The sequence below is a fragment of the Aythya ferina genome, assembly GCF_964211825.1.
Source record: "Aythya ferina genome assembly, chromosome: 16".
NCBI classification, from domain to species: domain Eukaryota; kingdom Metazoa; phylum Chordata; class Aves; order Anseriformes; family Anatidae; genus Aythya; species Aythya ferina.
In genome coordinates, this window is record NC_140315.1 from 5,209,798 (window position 1) to 5,226,336 (window position 16,539).

At 46.2% G+C, this 16,539-nt stretch overlaps 1 protein-coding gene and 1 long non-coding RNA gene across 3 annotated transcripts in view; both read right to left on the reverse strand.

Annotated features, from left to right (window-relative positions):
* Nucleotides 1-6,332, reverse strand: part of GNAS (GNAS complex locus) — a 150,725-nt gene extending 144,393 nt beyond the window's left edge. The window contains exon 1 of the mRNA XM_084538571.1: nucleotides 6,009-6,332. Coding sequence (XP_084394697.1) covers nucleotides 6,009-6,255 — 247 coding nt within the window. The 5' untranslated portion in view covers nucleotides 6,256-6,332. The remainder of the gene's footprint in view (nucleotides 1-6,008) is intronic.
* A 1,643-nt stretch (nucleotides 6,333-7,975) lies between these two features.
* LOC311445956 overlaps nucleotides 7,976-16,539 on the reverse strand; it is a 32,253-nt gene continuing 23,689 nt past the window's right edge. For both annotated transcript variants that reach the window (XR_014698686.1, XR_014698687.1), the window contains one exon: nucleotides 7,976-9,697. This is a non-coding gene — a long non-coding RNA (uncharacterized lncRNA). The remainder of the gene's footprint in view (nucleotides 9,698-16,539) is intronic.

Genomic DNA, 16,539 nt, shown 5'->3' on the forward strand with positions numbered 1-16,539 from the left:
GCCAAAAGCATGTTAAGTGAGTCCTTACTTCTTTTGCAGGCAAAAAATGTGGCAGTTTCACTCAGGTATAGCCACCTACTCTGCACTGGGAAAACTTATGATGCCAGCAGGTACAACCGCTGTCCTTCCTACAAGAGGAAGGGAAGAGCTGCTGCCTTCCTTCAGGACAGAGATGGAACAAACAGCTAAGAACAATAGGCAAAACCAGAGCACAGCTGGGGTATAGTCTTCACTTAAAAATAAGCAACAGTCTTTGATACAACTCTCAAATTAGGTCTGTGGCTACACATGAATGCTGCCTTGCTATAGTAAGATATCATCATCTCTATCCCACCAGGCATTTAATGAGTAAAAATACAGGTTACCACTAACACAGACATTGCCTACACACTGGGGAAGAGGAGAGATGATGCACACCCATGCTGCTGTGGTGGGTGCTAGGGAACAGGGAATCCCCCAGATCCCTCAGCCCCTTCCCCACAACAATCCATGCTGGCACGTACATGGAGCAACTAATGCTGAAGGGCTGCAACTGTGAAAGCAATTATTTTGCAGTTTGGCTCTCTGTACAGAAAGCATCATCCTAGCATCAATAGTGTGCCATCCATTAGCAGTCCTTCATTGTGACACTTTTATAGCAGTGCTGCTGTAGGTTTCCTAACAACTCCTATTGCCAGACCCTGCTTGAAGCAGCTCTAACTTTGCCAAATTTCAAATATACTGGCTGAAGCTTTCCATGCCATGTGTCTGCCTGAAGCTAGTGATTTTTGTTTGTGTATAGATAGTACAAAAAAAAGTTAAGGTCAGGAGCACTCAAGGAGGAAGAAAAAAAGGCAGAGAACAATGAGTAGCTTGTCTGTCTCCTTTCTATGGAAACAGGAGAGAAACTATTTTACCAAGTTATCTAAAGCATAGACGTGCCAGTGCTGAAGATAGCATGTTGCTCCAAGGTACAGTGACCATAATTGCATCACAGGTCCTGAGCTAGCACTGCTTGCATATTGAGTAAAGCCTTGTTAAGGTATGCAAAGCTTTCCAGGTGTTTTTTTTCAGCATGAGAATGCTCCACATCCAGCAGATCTCTGCTGGACAGGCAGCAGTCTATGGCATAGATCCCATTTTGTATGCAGTGGTGAGAACTGAGTAGGACTTGTCTTGCAGAGGCTCTTCATCACGAAGACAGACCCATAATTAGCATACCACCTCCCGGTGTCTGCAGCGGGATCATCATGCCTGCAATGGAAAGTACCCAGTGGATGGAAACCACAGATTCCCACGTCCAAGTGTTTTTGTAGTATCTGGTAATTACTGGGAGCCCTGTTGGAAAAAATTGTAATTCCTTTACCACTAATGACAGCCCGTTTGGAGCACAGTTGTGTACTGCTGCCTTCTGAGCCTCTCTCAGCGCGCAGGAGGCCAGGCTGCTCAGCAGAGCAGCCCGTTATAAGACACTTGCATTGCTAGCGTCCTATTGGGTTGAGTCTAGAATTTGTTGGTTTTCCTATTCCTTATTTTTTAAAGGGGAAATGAAACACCAACTTAGTATAAGATGTTAAGGTTCAGAAACCCTGTTCTCAAGAATTAGAAAAAAACAGGATACAGGTTCTCTCTACAGTTTTAGTCTATTTTTCCCTATCTTTCACATATCTTCCAATAAGGATCATATCCTTTTTTTCCCAGGGCTTATACCTACTTCAGCTCACAAAACATGAGGCAGAAGAAACAAATGAGAGCTGGAAGTGAATGAAACTATTTTCTACAGTGACAAGCTCCTGTGAGAGGGAATCTCTTCAAGCACCTAAACAGATACTTATCTGTACAACTGGTTGCCTTCCTCTCAGCCGTGCCTTCCCCACCCGCCCGGTCCCTGACAGAAGCAGAGTAGTGTCAGGATAACCACCTAACTGCAAGCAAGGTACGGAATCACAACATGAGGAAGGATATTTGTGGGTTATGCCATTAAATGCAGCCCTGCAGAACCAGACCAGCTTCATTCTGGTGCAGCGCTACCGCAGCAAACCGAGCAACACATGCTTCCCATCACTTGCACCAAGCCATGCTTCACACCTCCGAGATTGCAACTGCAGCATCCAAAGCTTGACCTGAGCATTCACAGCCATGACATCCATGCTCTAAACACATGAAGTGCACTAAAAGAAGCTGAGTGCTATGCAGAAAAGTTAACATTAGGCAAAGATCACTCATTTAAACTTTATGGCAGCTTTGGACAGCTTTAGCCTTAGTCCTTCTATGGTCCTATTTCCCTCCCCAGCATCCATAAAAGCAGGAGAACGATGCCACCTCATCGCACAGCAGTGCCATGCAGACACAGTCACTGACATTTGTGGAGACTACATTCCCTGCAATGATCAGGGCTGCAGAAAAGCCCACAAGGAGTTCAACAGTTCTTTATTCAGTACGGGGTACGGATGGCGTGTCATAAATAGGGCACGGGGTAACACATTGTACGAGGAGGATAAGAATATTGAATAGCCACTCATTCACTGCACAACATCCATCTTGTGCACTCAATGAAGTACAAGCCCTGTGGAAGAAAATACAATGTAAACCATACAAGACAGTCTTTAATTATATGTTATCCAGGGGCTTACCATGCAGCACACACACAGAAAGAGCGACTGCGGTTAGCCTTCATGCTGATATTTTCTAGCTTCTTAAAGCATTTTTTTTTCCTGTGTAATGTATTTCCCCTACAAAAGCTTTTAATTTGCATGGCCTATATTCATATTTGTACCTATAAGTAAGAACACTTCTAACAATTATTTAAGAACTGATGTAGCTAAGATTCAGAACTGTTTAGTATGTTGTAGTTAAATATCCCAGATAACAAGCACATGCATCTCTATTTACATACAAAGATATCTAAGCCCCCTTTTCTCTATGGGAATAAGCCATAAGTACCTCTCACATGGGTGAGAGTTCATAGCAAAGCAACACAAACACCAGGAGAGCTGAGCACATTTCTGACAATTTTTTTTTTTAAGTTGTTGTTGGAAAAATACTAACTGATCAAAAACATTAAAACCCCAGAGAAAGGAATAACATTGTTTTCATATATTTGTTATATGATAAAAACAAAATTTAAGATGAATTATAATACAAGTCTTAAAAAAGGCTGAGGAAGACCAAAATTAAAGTCACCAATGGGACACACACATAGTGGAATTGTTCTACAGCAAAGTTTAAAATCCCCCATAAGTTTAAAATTCCCCCATAAGCACACTTCAAATTTAGGCTGAAGACTGTTCCCAAAACAAAAAGAAAGCCCCCACACTCTGAAAAACACCCTCCAATACACTGTAGTAGCCCTGAACTGTCATCATAATTATGAGCAGAGTCTTAAATTGAGACTTGGTACACCCACATGCAGCGCATTAAACAAAATCCAATGAAATCACATCTGATTGTTTGCGTGAAAGGGAAATGCACAAAGGGAAAAACTCATGTACTACCACAAGTATGGAGTCAAATTACTGCTTCAAAGATACAGCAGATGTAAAACCTTTGTCCCACAAAAATTAAGAGAAGTTTTAGGAATTAGTAATTTACCTGATGTCAAGAAATGGTTGAAAAGCAATGAAAGAGAAATAAAATAAATCGAGTAACAGGACAGGGATACCCACATGCACTGCACATCCCTGAGAACACTGACAAAGCAAGGAACTCTAGTAGGTCTTAAAAAAAAAAAAAAAAAAAAAAACCACGCAAAACTGAATGTCAAGCATCAGTCACACTGGCCAGCATCATTCTAGTATTGCAAGTAACAGACCAGAGCTTATAGCTTTAAGGTATGTTATCCACATCACAAAACAAAACACACCCAGGCACAGACACACCTGACTGTGCATTCACTACATTCTGTACACCAAAGCATGTGACAGGAGTAAACTCTGGATTTGCTGTGCAGCTTTTCAGCTCTTGATGTTTGCAGTGAGCTAATGCAGGTGTACCTTAAAGATAAAGTAACTTCTCATACAGACCAGACCTGAAGCATTGGTACAGTTCTCATTTAAGTTCTGTCACTCTCAGAGAAAGAGCAGCCACCTGCAGTGTCCTTCACCATTCACACCATTGCTCTGTGTCTGCAGGAGCACATCAGCCTGAAGAGTTGGTAGCACAAGCAAGAAACTGAGTACCTTTTGAAGCTTTTGCCATTAAGCCTACAGTGTCAGGTGAGGAAACATCCCTCGTCTGCACTTCTTCAGCGTATTTTCCCCTACCCTAGCTCTATTCCTTGGAAGTAGACTCAGTTGCTGCTTTAAATCCAAGCTAGACAGTCCTGCCCCTCATTCAATTGCAGGTCAATTTCACTGCCCTGCATAATTAGCAGGTGTAATCCATAAGCATGCAGGCTATGTCTCAGTACAGAGATGCTCAGCTACAGCAGCAATACCTGCACATGCACATAATCAACCATGCAACAAACTTCTTGGTCCAGTTTAGAAATAGAAAATTCACGGAGTAACAGTACGAGCGGGATACAGGGAGACGCAACAAGGGAAGGAAGCTAACTAGAGAACTGACAGTCTCTGCGCAAGGCGCGGGGAAATGGGTCTCTTAGGCATCCCAAGATTTACAAGAGGGCCAAGAAGTGACTTCCTGCTATTCAAGTCCAGGCTGAAATATAATAAACCACTGCCAGCATAACACTGACTCATATCCATCAGATTTATAAATCAGTACTTTGACAAAGAATACTCTCTCTTTTGGCTTCACTATGGATAACTTCAAGCTACTAGGATATGTCATTTAACCCACTATGTTTAATGTCACTTCTGCAAAAAGCAGTACCGTGGCACAATGTGCTAGAAGAAACGTTAAAAAAAAAAAAACAAAAAAAACAGGCCACTGAAACATTGCCTAGTGCAAATGCAGCAGCCCATCAGATAGCCTTCCTGACTTACAGGCAAGCAGATTAACATCAGCATTAGTCTTCTTGTTTTGTTTTTAATCTACAAAGAAAGAGACATCCATTCTCACAGCTCCTTCTCCAAGCACTTGTTTACTGCAGAACAGACTTGAAATAAATTAAAAAGTTAAGATCTAAAATACCTGTGATGCAGCCTGTTCTTGAAAGGAGAGCCACGTTGGTCAGAGGTGTGACTTCCCACCAACGCGCTTGCAGCATACAGAGCTCAGAGCCTTCACACAAGGATCACTTGCTCTGCCCTCCCCCCCAGAAGAAGGAAGACACCTTCAGAAGCACGTATCGCTGTGGCCACATCACAAGGGATCACATTTATAGACCAAAAACTTTTAGCACTGAGACTTATAACACCATCTCAATACTGCTCTCTAAAGCTCCTCAGCAATTCAGCCCCTCGAATACAGACTACAAACATATTGAGTTAAAATAAAATAAAATAAAATAACACCAAGAGGGCCAAGTCTCCCCATTCATCACACGGGGTACCACGCCAACCTCAGCAGGCAGGAGGCTCCCCAGCCTGCAGAAGTTTGAGGCACCATTTGCTACCCCAGGATGTCCAGAGCTCCACAACGTGCTGTCGGTGTCCCAGCCGAAGCGTGCTGAGGGAAGGGGAGTGGGAGAATTTCCGAGCCCCCTGGACTTACCTGGCGGCTAATGCACGGCTCTGCTCGGCCATGTGTTGGGGTCACCCCCAAGCACCCCGTGCCCCCCGCCCAGCCGCACAGGCAGGTGCACGGCTCCGCCGGGCTGCAACCAACCTCGGAGCCCCGACACCTCCCCAGCCGCCAGCACTCGGCGAGGCGACGCCAAGCCACGAACGAACGCGCACGGGAAGACAGATAAATAAATAAATAAATAACACCAAACTCAAAAAAGGGGGAAAACCTCCCACAGCCCCCAGCACCGCCCACGGCTGGGGGGGGTCCCTCCGACCCCTGCGGGCTCCCCCTCGAGGTGCAGCCACCGCCCCGACCGCCCCCCCCGGGGCGATGCCGAGCCCCCGTCCCCGGTTCGCCCCCGGGGGGGAGCCGCCGGCCGCGTCCCGCCCGCCGCTCACCGAGCAGCAGCAGCCTGTGCGTCTGCTTGTACTCCCTCTTCTCCGCCTTCAGCGTCTTGTCGATGCTCTTGCTCCGCTTCTTGTCCGCCCGCTCCTTGGCCACCAGGTCCTGCCGCAGCCGGTGCCGCACCTGCGGGTCGCCGTGCTCCGCTGTCACCGGGGGGGGGTCCGCCTCGCCCCGGCCGCCGTACGGCACCGAGGGGCGCGCCGCGGCCAGGCGGGAGCGCAGGCTGTAGCACAGCCCCATGCTGCCGGTGCCGCGGCCTCCCGCCCGCCCCTACCGCATGCTCTCCGCCGGGCTGGGGCCGGGCCGGGCCGGGCAGGGCGAGGCGGCGCCCGGCGGGCTCTTAAACGGCCCCGCGGGGCCGGGGCTGCCGAGCGCCGCGCCCGCCCCTCCCCGCCCCTCGGCGGCCGGGCCCCCGCACGTGATGCCGCCATAGCTACCATCTTGTGAGGGGAGCGGCCGTCAGGCGGCCGCCGGTGCTGGGGGTGGGGGACGCGAGGTGTGAGGCGGGGGGACGGTGTCTCCCCGGCCCCGTCATGTCACTCGGTGCACGCCTCACGGCCCCCGTTACTCCCTCACTCGCCCCCCAGCTAGGCTGGGAGCTGGGGTGACATCGGGGAGTTGGGGGGATGCTGCCCACTGCTCTGTCAGAGAGCTGCCGTGGAGGTGCGCTGCCACAAGATCTCAACCCACTGGAAATAAGGGGGAGATACCGAGTCACGGCCCATTTTCATGCCCCAGATTTTCTTCCTGCTATATGCACTCGTATTTGTGGCTTCTTGTGTTCTCCATCAGTGCCGTCACCCAGCGCAGACGTTAAGGTCGAAGCTTGCTCTGTCGCTCTCCCCCTCTATTCTGCAGGCACCACATCTGACTGTTGTTTTGTTTTTTAACAAACTTCAATTTTACCTCAGTTGCAATCAATTCACCTGGCTGGGAGTGATAATTGTGGTTGTGGCAGTATCCCCCCCTCCGGCAGCATGCTCAATGCACATACTGCCAACTTTGTCATACTGTACTTTATACTCATCTCCGGCCAGCTCTAAGCATTCACTTATAATATGACTAATATTCTCTGGGGCCTGGCCACACATCCTGCACTCTGGAGTTAGATCTTTCCAAGCAGCTCTCTGTGCTGTGGCATATCTGCTAAGAGCCTGCGTGGTTATAACCGAAATCTCACTTTCAGTGCTTTCTCATGAGTTAGACATCTTGATATAAATTTCTCTTTGGAAACCTGTGAGTCCGTGTTAGCAGAACACATCCATTACAGGCTGCAGTGGCTCCCTCTTGCCTCTTCGTTCCTGCCACCCGAACGGGCGAGGGGAGAGCTGCCCCGGACTGTACTTGGAGGTCACTGTTAGCCAGCTCTGAACATCTTTTGTGTCTCATCACTCAAGAGTTTTTATTAGTCTTGGGACCCAGGCTTAAAGCAGGCTGCTTGGTATTCAGAGACGCAGAGGAGGAGCCCTCGCTCCTGGTCCTGCCTCTGCTGAAGGCCACGACAAACACCACGCAGCCCACGGCAGCACTCCTCGCCTTCAGCCCCATACTGCAGGAGGGAGCTGGGGCTTCTTTGCAAACCTCCTCTCTGGCATCCTGTTCCCAATGTGTTTCCAGGAACAATCAGCGACGGCAAGTGGGGATGCCAGAACAAAGTTCAGGAAATGTATTTAAATGATCTGTGAGTCTGGGCTCAGACAGGGTCATGAACAAATGCTTCGCAACAGGAACAGGCCCAGGGAGATTGGCACCTATTCCATCAGAAGACACTGTGTGTTTGTGTCCCTCATAAGAATGATGTTAATTATTTCAACACATTTATCCCTATTTAACTGACTTTCAGCCAGACCTGGTAGCTATGGTCAGGTTCTTATCTCTTCACTCCTGCAAGTTGTGCTCCTGAAAGTCAGTGGGTCTGTTCCTGGAGAAAGGCATCACCTGAGCCAAGGGAGAGAACACCTACTTCTTTCCATTTATTGTGTTGCAACATTCACAGCACCTAATCAATACCCTGCTGCCTGGCTGTTACAACAATTAGTAAGTGTACAAATTAAATCATTACCCAGCAGATAAGTTCACTTTAAACATCACTATGAGCCCAAGCTTCAGAAACAGTTGCTGCACACTGCAGAAATTAATCAATCTTGCATTATGCTTGAGATGCCCACATGACTCACTTTCTGTCTCCACTGCTGTAATGTCTTTTCCTCTGTGACTGAGAGTTCATCCTTCTGATGAGCACACCCCTGAGAATGTAATATACCAAGAAAATGTAAAGGTCAGACTAGAGGATTATTAATAGTGGTTTTCTTTTTCTTTCTGTGCTTTCTGGAGAGGCACTAGAACAAGAGTAAGGTTATACTTGGAGACAGGACAGTTCTGTGAAGCATGCTGTGCTGTGGGGATCTATGTGCTGCTGCTAAAGGAAAGGGAACTTGCAAGTGCTGTGGAGAAAAAAAAAAAATCTAAACAAAACCAGAAGGTAAAGTGAGAAACTAAAGGGAAATATTCAGCCTATTAATTTGTTCCCACGGCTCTGCAGGTAGACAACCCTTTTCTGTTTTCCTGCCTGCACAGTTTATAGCAAGACAAGTTTACGACCAGTCTGTTTCAGTTTCATTACTTCGAAAACTTTTCCGGTTCAGGTGACGAGTGCTGCAGAGCACTCCAAGCTTATCTTTGCTGTAACATTTGCTGTAACATTCATCCTTTCCTAGGTAGGATCTGAAGTAGAAATCTGAGAGGGAAGCAGAATGTCAAAGTGGAAGACAGGCTTTCCCTCACCCTATTTCATTTCAGAACCCCCAAAATAACTCATATAACTAATGAATTACTCATTTCAGGAAATCAGAAATTGCACATCCTGGTATACTGGCTACGGCCCTGCCTGTAGTTACTGTGTAACTGTAGTTAGTCCTTTCCAGCTGTTAACAATGTCAGAGACACATCAGCTTCCCAGCTTACACCAGTCTTAGCAGCAAAATTTCTGATTGACTTTAGTAACAGCAAGGGTAAGGTCATATATTTCCTCTGGGTAAGGAGTGTGTGACACATTGACAGCTTTTTGAAATCACACCCAGTTTCAGAGATAGCAGAGGGAATTACCTCTAAGAACAAACTATCTTCTGCCATATACGAATACTGTTCATCCACGTAGTACTCGCAGCATTTGTACTGGGGACAGATTCAGGCTTGAAAGTAGTTTGCAGTTAAAGAAAATGATTCTTAAAGCTGCTGGTCATGTCCATGGACACACACTATGTATCTACCCACCTGTGCATGGTAGCTTGCATAGCTCATGTCACAGTTTCAGCTTCTTTCAACCTCCTTAAGCAAAAAACATCACAAGAAGTAAATGTCCACACATAGCGAAGGGAGAGCTTGTAAAGTCCAGCTGGCTGGTGGGACAAGGCACAGCTGCACCAGCCCAGGAGGAATTCTTCACATCAGGGATATGAAAGGGCTATCTGAGGCATGGCATCTGCAGATGTAGCGTGGCTGTAGGGTTCGCTGCTCCTAAAGACATCTCTACATCTCCTCTCCTCTGGCCAGCAAGTGGAGTGGGGATGACTGAAGACCCTGCCTCCTCCTGACTGCTCAGGGAATGAAGGGAACAGAGTTGCCCTTCCCTGACCACTGGGCTGCAGATCTCTCTGTGTGTTTATTGCATTGCTTCTACCATCTGCAACAGGGAAAAAAAAGAAGAGGAAAAAAAAAAAAAAAAGTGGAGAGGTTAAAAAGCAAAGCAGGCCACCTGGGAGTGCAAAAAAGTACCAAAGAAGAGAGAAGAGAGGCAATAACCATGGGACTATATCATTAAAAGAGACATGGACACATAAGCAAAAGAACTTGGATCAATACCAAGAAACATGTCAGCAAGAGAAATGTAAATGAGTAAAATTTGCATTAATTTGTGCCTTGGGAGGGAAACTAATCGATTGAACTCAGGACACCCTAGCAAAACTCCCACCCCCATTACAGTAAGTGATCTATACATGCAATGTTCATTTCTTGTTGCAAAACACCAATGTGTCAGACATGCTTATGAGCTTTCTGGCACTCCCCTCCCACAGGCTGTCCTCTCTCCAGAGCACTGATTCGCACTCAGGTTTTCCAGTGTAGGTGGCTGTAGCCTGGCATCTCGGGTCAAGGCATCTCAAGTAGAGGACTCAGCTTTTCAGAGACCCTGTAATTGCCACTCAGTGCAGCTGGAGGAGCGAAGGGTGCTGAGCACCCCTGAAGAATGCATTTTGCCACCCAGTTGTAACGCAAGGCACTTAGTGCATAAAGTGAGGAAACTAGATTTATGAAGTTTGCTCACTGTCTGTATGACCAAATAACTACTCCAAACTGGGAGGATTTTCCATTAATTTTAGCTGAAGCAGGTTCTGTCTGGTCTCTACTTTTGATCCTTTGTTTCAGGTCAATAAGTAGCTGCTGTTATTCCCCTATTTCCTACACCGAAGTTTAGATTTAAGTGGGTGACTAAGTGCCTAATTTCAATCTTGACTTTCTATATCTCTATGTATATATCAGTCTAAACTGTTAACTTGTTGGCTTCTTTCAGAAGCCCTGAGAACCAGGAGTTTCTAACACCTATAACCACAAAGTTTCTAATACCTATAACCACAGAGCCACATCTCTTAATTCAAAAGACAGCTCTCCTGCTAAATAAGAATCATGATACTCAGATAAGGGATGACAGTCAGAATTCGTAGCCTTTGAATTGTATTTAAAGTACAAAATGACAGAAGTTATTAGTGCTTTCATTTATGGGACGGTGCTCTCAGGACATGGTCAACAAATGCTATATCACTGTTAGTGCACAGCAGGCTTTCAGCTTCCCACCTGGGCTCACAGGATGAGCAAAATCACCTTCACCTAGGAGGATATTCAAGTCCATTCCATGTATAGTGAGAGCAAAGTCTTTACGGAGGAGACAGGAGCATACAGATATGGTTATGGGATGTGATGACATCCTGGTCTAAATGCCAGTTCTGACATCCCTCTGGTCCATCGTTGATTCCCTGAAGCCGCAGAGTGAAGTCATGGACTCCAGGAACAAAGCTGTGCACTGTGTGTGGAGCGTAGCTGAGTCGGTAAGCTTCCAACTTATTAATATCCTGATTGGCTTTATGCAGATGTTAGCTATTCCGAAGCAATCACCACGAGATCCTTCATCACCTCATCCACCATTTGTCTTCTCCATGGTCCTGACAACGCGGTGAGGGATAGCAGACGGGCCATGGCAAGAAGGGCGTTCAAAGATGGTAGTTCTTGGCTTTTGCTACCTGAGAGTATTGCAGTGTGAGTTCAAAATGACACTGTGGCTATAAATTAAAGTGTGACTATTTGCTTCTGGCTCCATTCCTCTTGCCAAACTTCTGAAAGCACTCATTTAACTGTCTTTTAGCAGTAACGGCAGCCTGTGCTCTGGGGAGACCCACTGCTCGCTGACAGGTAGGGTTCACTGGGCACAGAACCAGCCAGTAACACCATCCAAATTCCAAAGTACAAGCTTTTCACTCCATTGAATACAATAAAACTTGCTACCTTTCCCCTTGACTATCTTTATGGACGCTTAGTTAGTTTTCAGCATCATGCCTCAGTTTTACTTCAAGAGTACTAAAGTGTGGTCCCCCTCAGACTCCTCCTTTTTTGTTTTACCCTTTGAAGATCATGTGTGATACTCCCTAGTTCCCAACAGTGGCTTTCTGGGTCCGAGAGCTGTCACCTGAACAAATATTTATGGCTTCAGGTGACAAAAGAATAGAGCACATGGTAAAATTCCTTCCATTCAGAAATCCCTTAGCCAGATGACCTACCTAATTCCACTGGTTTCATTGGGCTTCAATCATACCTCTAGGGGAGACCTGCCACATGTGAGGTGCCCCGAGCTGGGCTGGAAAGCCACTGGGATTGCACTTGTGAAAACAGAAAAGCGATATTTTGATAAAGCAGCTTATTTCCTTTTCTTAACTGGCTGTCCTGCAGACTGCAGATACTTCCTGTTTCCCCTCCGTCCCTTTCTAGGAGATAAAGCAACGTGTTTGTTGTTGAGATCATTGTGGCACCTTTAGCAAACTGAGTTGTCATGGGACTCCCTGCATAAACAGAGCAGGTTTTCAAGGATAATACACAACATAAATGAGCAGTCTTGTTCTGTCAACAAAAGCCCGTGTGTTTATAAGGACCCTCGAATATGTTTTTAAAAATACTCGGGCGGATATTTTTAGCTGTGAGAGCCTCTCCAGCCTCCCCTAACACACCGATACTGTTCTTGGCGACATTCTCCCCCTCTCCCAGGCATGCTACATGAGTCTGGTGGCAAAACTCCCACTGAGGGAGGTTCTGCAGAAGCAGAGCCCTGAGCAGCAACACAGCCTCTTGTTATTCAGGCTATACTGACATCTGTTGGCTCTTATCAACAAAGGTAGGAAAAAAACAAAGCCAGTTGGTTTCATACACTGAGATAGCATTCGCTGGCCAAACAAATAACTGGGCGAGCAATCCTGCAACTGGCTTGCATCCAGGCATGATAAGTAATTCATAGACAGGACTGTCCAGTGGGCAGGGTCAAGTTTAAAGCTAGGGGCCTCCTCTGCAGTTATCAATGTATCACCGTCCCTATGAAACACAATTCCCAACGATCGCCCTTCCAGCTCTGTGCTGCTCCTACATCTCACCCTGAAACACCACAAGTTGCCTTCCCAAAGAAGGCTGAAGCCTGCTCGAAGAAGCTGTGTTTCCCTTCGGGCATGGTGTTCGGTCCATGTGACTAATTAAACCAGTAAGACACGAACACTCATTTCTGAATCAGTCTGAAAAGATCACCCAACCTTTTGGAAAAAACAAGTAAGAACTGAGCAAAACATTTCACATGAACTACCAGAGTCTTACTCAGATGTACAATTTTGATAATATAACTTGATGTTCAGTGCAACAAGCACAGAACAACTGAACGCCCTGGAATTCAGCCAGCATCCTGCTTTGGTTAGGAGCTCCGTCCTGCAGTTACTGTCCTCATATGTCAGGGCTCTTACTCACAGAATTCATACATGGCTTAACCGAAGTAGGTACCAGTGCTACTCACTTCTCTCAGGCTCACTGGTGAAGCAATTACAAGCCTCTTTTTCTTTTTTTTTTTTTTTGTTTTTAAGTGACTGCTGCCAGAAGTCTGGCAAGTGCCAAGTTTGACTGTGCAGCCCAAGGTGTTCTCCGGGAAGCTGCCTGCAAACTCAGTTCACAGCTGGTTCGGGGACTGATTTGGCAGCAGCGCTTTGTGAGAGAAAGAAAGAACAAACAAGTATTGCAGAGGTGCTGTGGGCATGGGAGGAAGTTACAAGGAAGAGGACTTGTGATAATTCGGGCTGCAGAGGCAGACTCGGGTTGCCGAAGAAGATTACCAGCTGCTGTTTGTACCTGTTGTACGTGTGGGAGCAGGGCTCTGTGCACGTCCTGTGTACCCAACCTAGGCTGCACCGAGGAGATAGAGACTACCATCCGTTTCCCTTCGGAGTGGAAACAATTCCAGAAATCCCTCTCCTTGCTAGTCTTCACAAATATTTGTTAAATGTTTGGGTCAACAGCTTTTAGTTTTGGCCTCACAAAGCGTAATCTCTTTAAAAAGTCAGATCTGCCCTTTGGTTTTAAAGACAGTTTGTGCCATTTGGTTTTTGAAAGAATTTAAAATAGAATTAGCTTATTTTACAGCATTGTAAATCTCTCCTGGCTGGCTCCAGAATAAGTAGGCTGTTAAATCCTACTAGTAAAGATTTCATCATTTCTCTTAGAACTGCAGTTTAATGTTTCCCATGGAAGCTCGGGGCCAGGCTCACTCTGCCTGCTGGACTTCATTGCTGTCATGCAGCTTTAAAGGAGCAAATGGCAGAGAAACAATGGATCCACTTTCTCGGGGAAAAGAAAAAAGCAGTGAACATGAAAGCACTCGTGGTCACACGGGACAGTGGAGGTAACACTGGTGCCTGCACCGCCGGCAAGCCCCAGGGCAGCTCTGCCACTGATGGGTTCTGTGCCAAGACATGTGTGAGGAGCTGGGCTGCCAGGACCAGGGAGGCTGAGTGAAGCCTAGGGCTTTGAACTCCTTTTCACACCTTCTTTTTGTTATTCTCGTGTTGCCTAAACACCTGCATCTCACCTCTTGCTAGGGCTGCAAAAAACAGAGGTGTCAATTCACCATAGCTGCAGCTGTAATCATAATTCTGGTTATTTGTGCACTGCTTCCAGGGGCAAGATGCTGTCGGTGGCCAGGAGGAGGACACTGGAAATACTCCCCGCAGCACAACAGCTGCATCTGCTCCACGTTACACACGGTCACTTGACCCTGGCTCCGGGAATAGTGTCAGTTCCCCCAGATGCAGCCTCCTGATAAGCCAATCAATCACAGCCCCGAAGGAACTGAGTTCACCCTTTTTTCCTTTGCCTGCAGCAGTACAGCTTACACCATTAGTTAATGAAATCTGAAACTGCAGCGAAGGCTACAGGATTAAGAAAGCACAGCGTTTTCTCAGGGGGCAGCTCTGTGTGCACACAGAGTGTTTTTTAATGTTTTCCCCTGTTACATCACTGGGAAATTAGTTTAGCTGGCAGCAGAAAACGGCCTTTGGCTGGAGAGAGCATCCTGCCAGCTGCCGGCAGCTCAGAGCTGCAGTGTGCCTGTCCTCTAGATGTCACCACTGCCACAGCCTTGCAACAGCCTGCTCCTGCAGCCAGGCGGCCCCCAGTGCCCACCAGGACAGAGGGGCTGCCTGTGAGATGGCCATAAAGCCCCTTTTAGGTTGCTAATGAGGCCTCAGTGTATTAACACCAGCCTCATTAAAAGTTAAAAAAAAAAAAAAAAAAAAAAAAAAAAAAGAACAAGCCCACTTCATTTCTTTTTCACTGGGTTGTTGCTTCACTACTTGCTTTCCCACCTCTGGTTTCTAATGCAGTCAGAGCCCTCCTGCTCTCCTGTATTACCTAATGCTGCAGGTGCAAAAGGAGAGCAATCATTAATTTACAACCTTTCCTCTTCTAGAACAATTAAAAAAAAAAAAAAAAAAAAAAAAAAAAAAAAAAAAACAAGGAAAATGCAATGTTCCTTCTCATCCTCCATCTCAATACATCTCAAGACATATTTTGGTGCTATCTCAGTAGTCTTTTTCAACTCACCCCTGGTTTCCATAGGGAAAAAAATCATTAACTCTTTGCTGGGATAGTGCTGAAGCACATCAAGCTGGAACGCCCACGCAAAAGGCTTGTGTCTGTTGGGATGGCACCTCAGGAGGGTCCTTCTTGCTGGGCTGGAAAGTGGCAGTATGCACTCAACTGAGGTGAGAGGCCCCAGGTGACAGGGATACTGTGGTGGTGAGGAAATTAACTTCAGGTCTCACTTTTATAAAGCTCTCCTGGCTCTGCAAAGTGTTTCCAATTCCCCTTTCTGTTATCACTAGTGAAAAAAAAAACAAAACCACATACACACACAAAAAAACCAAACAAAAAAAAAAAAAAAAAAAAAAAAAAACAACAAGAGAATGGAACAATGAAGACAGTGAAGTCTTCTCTTGTCAATAAACCTTCATCTGGAAAAAAAATTAATAAAATAAATCAAACCCAAAACCAACCAACCAAAAAAACCACCAAAGGCAACTGCATTGTAGTATCAGCAATGGGTATAGCGGCTACAAGAGGAAAAAGACAAAACCCTATATTTTTCTGGACGTGAAAGCACGTACTGCCAAAGGATTCTTGCTTTCAGAGATGAAAGCCAGAATTTTAATATTCTACACCAAGGGGATTATTTTTGCCAAAACTATATCTACATTAGGAATTCAGCTGTCTTTTGTAGTCAGAAGACATGAAAATAAGATTGTTACTACGTGCCTTTTTGTCCTAAGTCAGCCTTTGTCAGAAAAAAAACATACCCACAAGATTTTTTACCAGAGTGTATTTTCCTCTATTTCCTAGCCAGTTAGCTCCAAGTTTCAGTGCAACATCCCAGTGACACTGGAGCACAGCCACAATGCGCAAAGATGACACCTTGCTGGGAATTTATGCAACGTGAAGTTCACAGAGGTTGTGCCTTTCTTTCAGTTCCCAGTTTTTCACTTCCACATGGCCATAAAAAACAACCCATAAATCATCGCAGCATTTGCTTTTAAACGACTTGAGAACCTTTAATCTGCTTCCACGGATGAAAAAACTGTGCCATGACGCTCGAGAGCTCAGCATAACGCCCGCCTGGAGGCAAGGCGCAGGCAGCGCTCCCTCTCCCACCACAGCACAGCAGAAGTGGCAGAGCATCCCCCCTGCCATATGCTTTCTGTGCAAAGGCTTTGCTGGGTTTTTACACAGGCACAGGTTTTACACTTGCCAGACAAGGGATGATGAATAAGGAGCTGTGCTCTCTGCTCTAAAACTAAGAGGTACTCACTGGTCTGTTGTGTGGAAAGCTGTGTACAGGGATCTCCCGAGAGCACCACTGCACTTGGTGCAGCTGCGGAAGGATGAGTTGTCCTTTCTGAA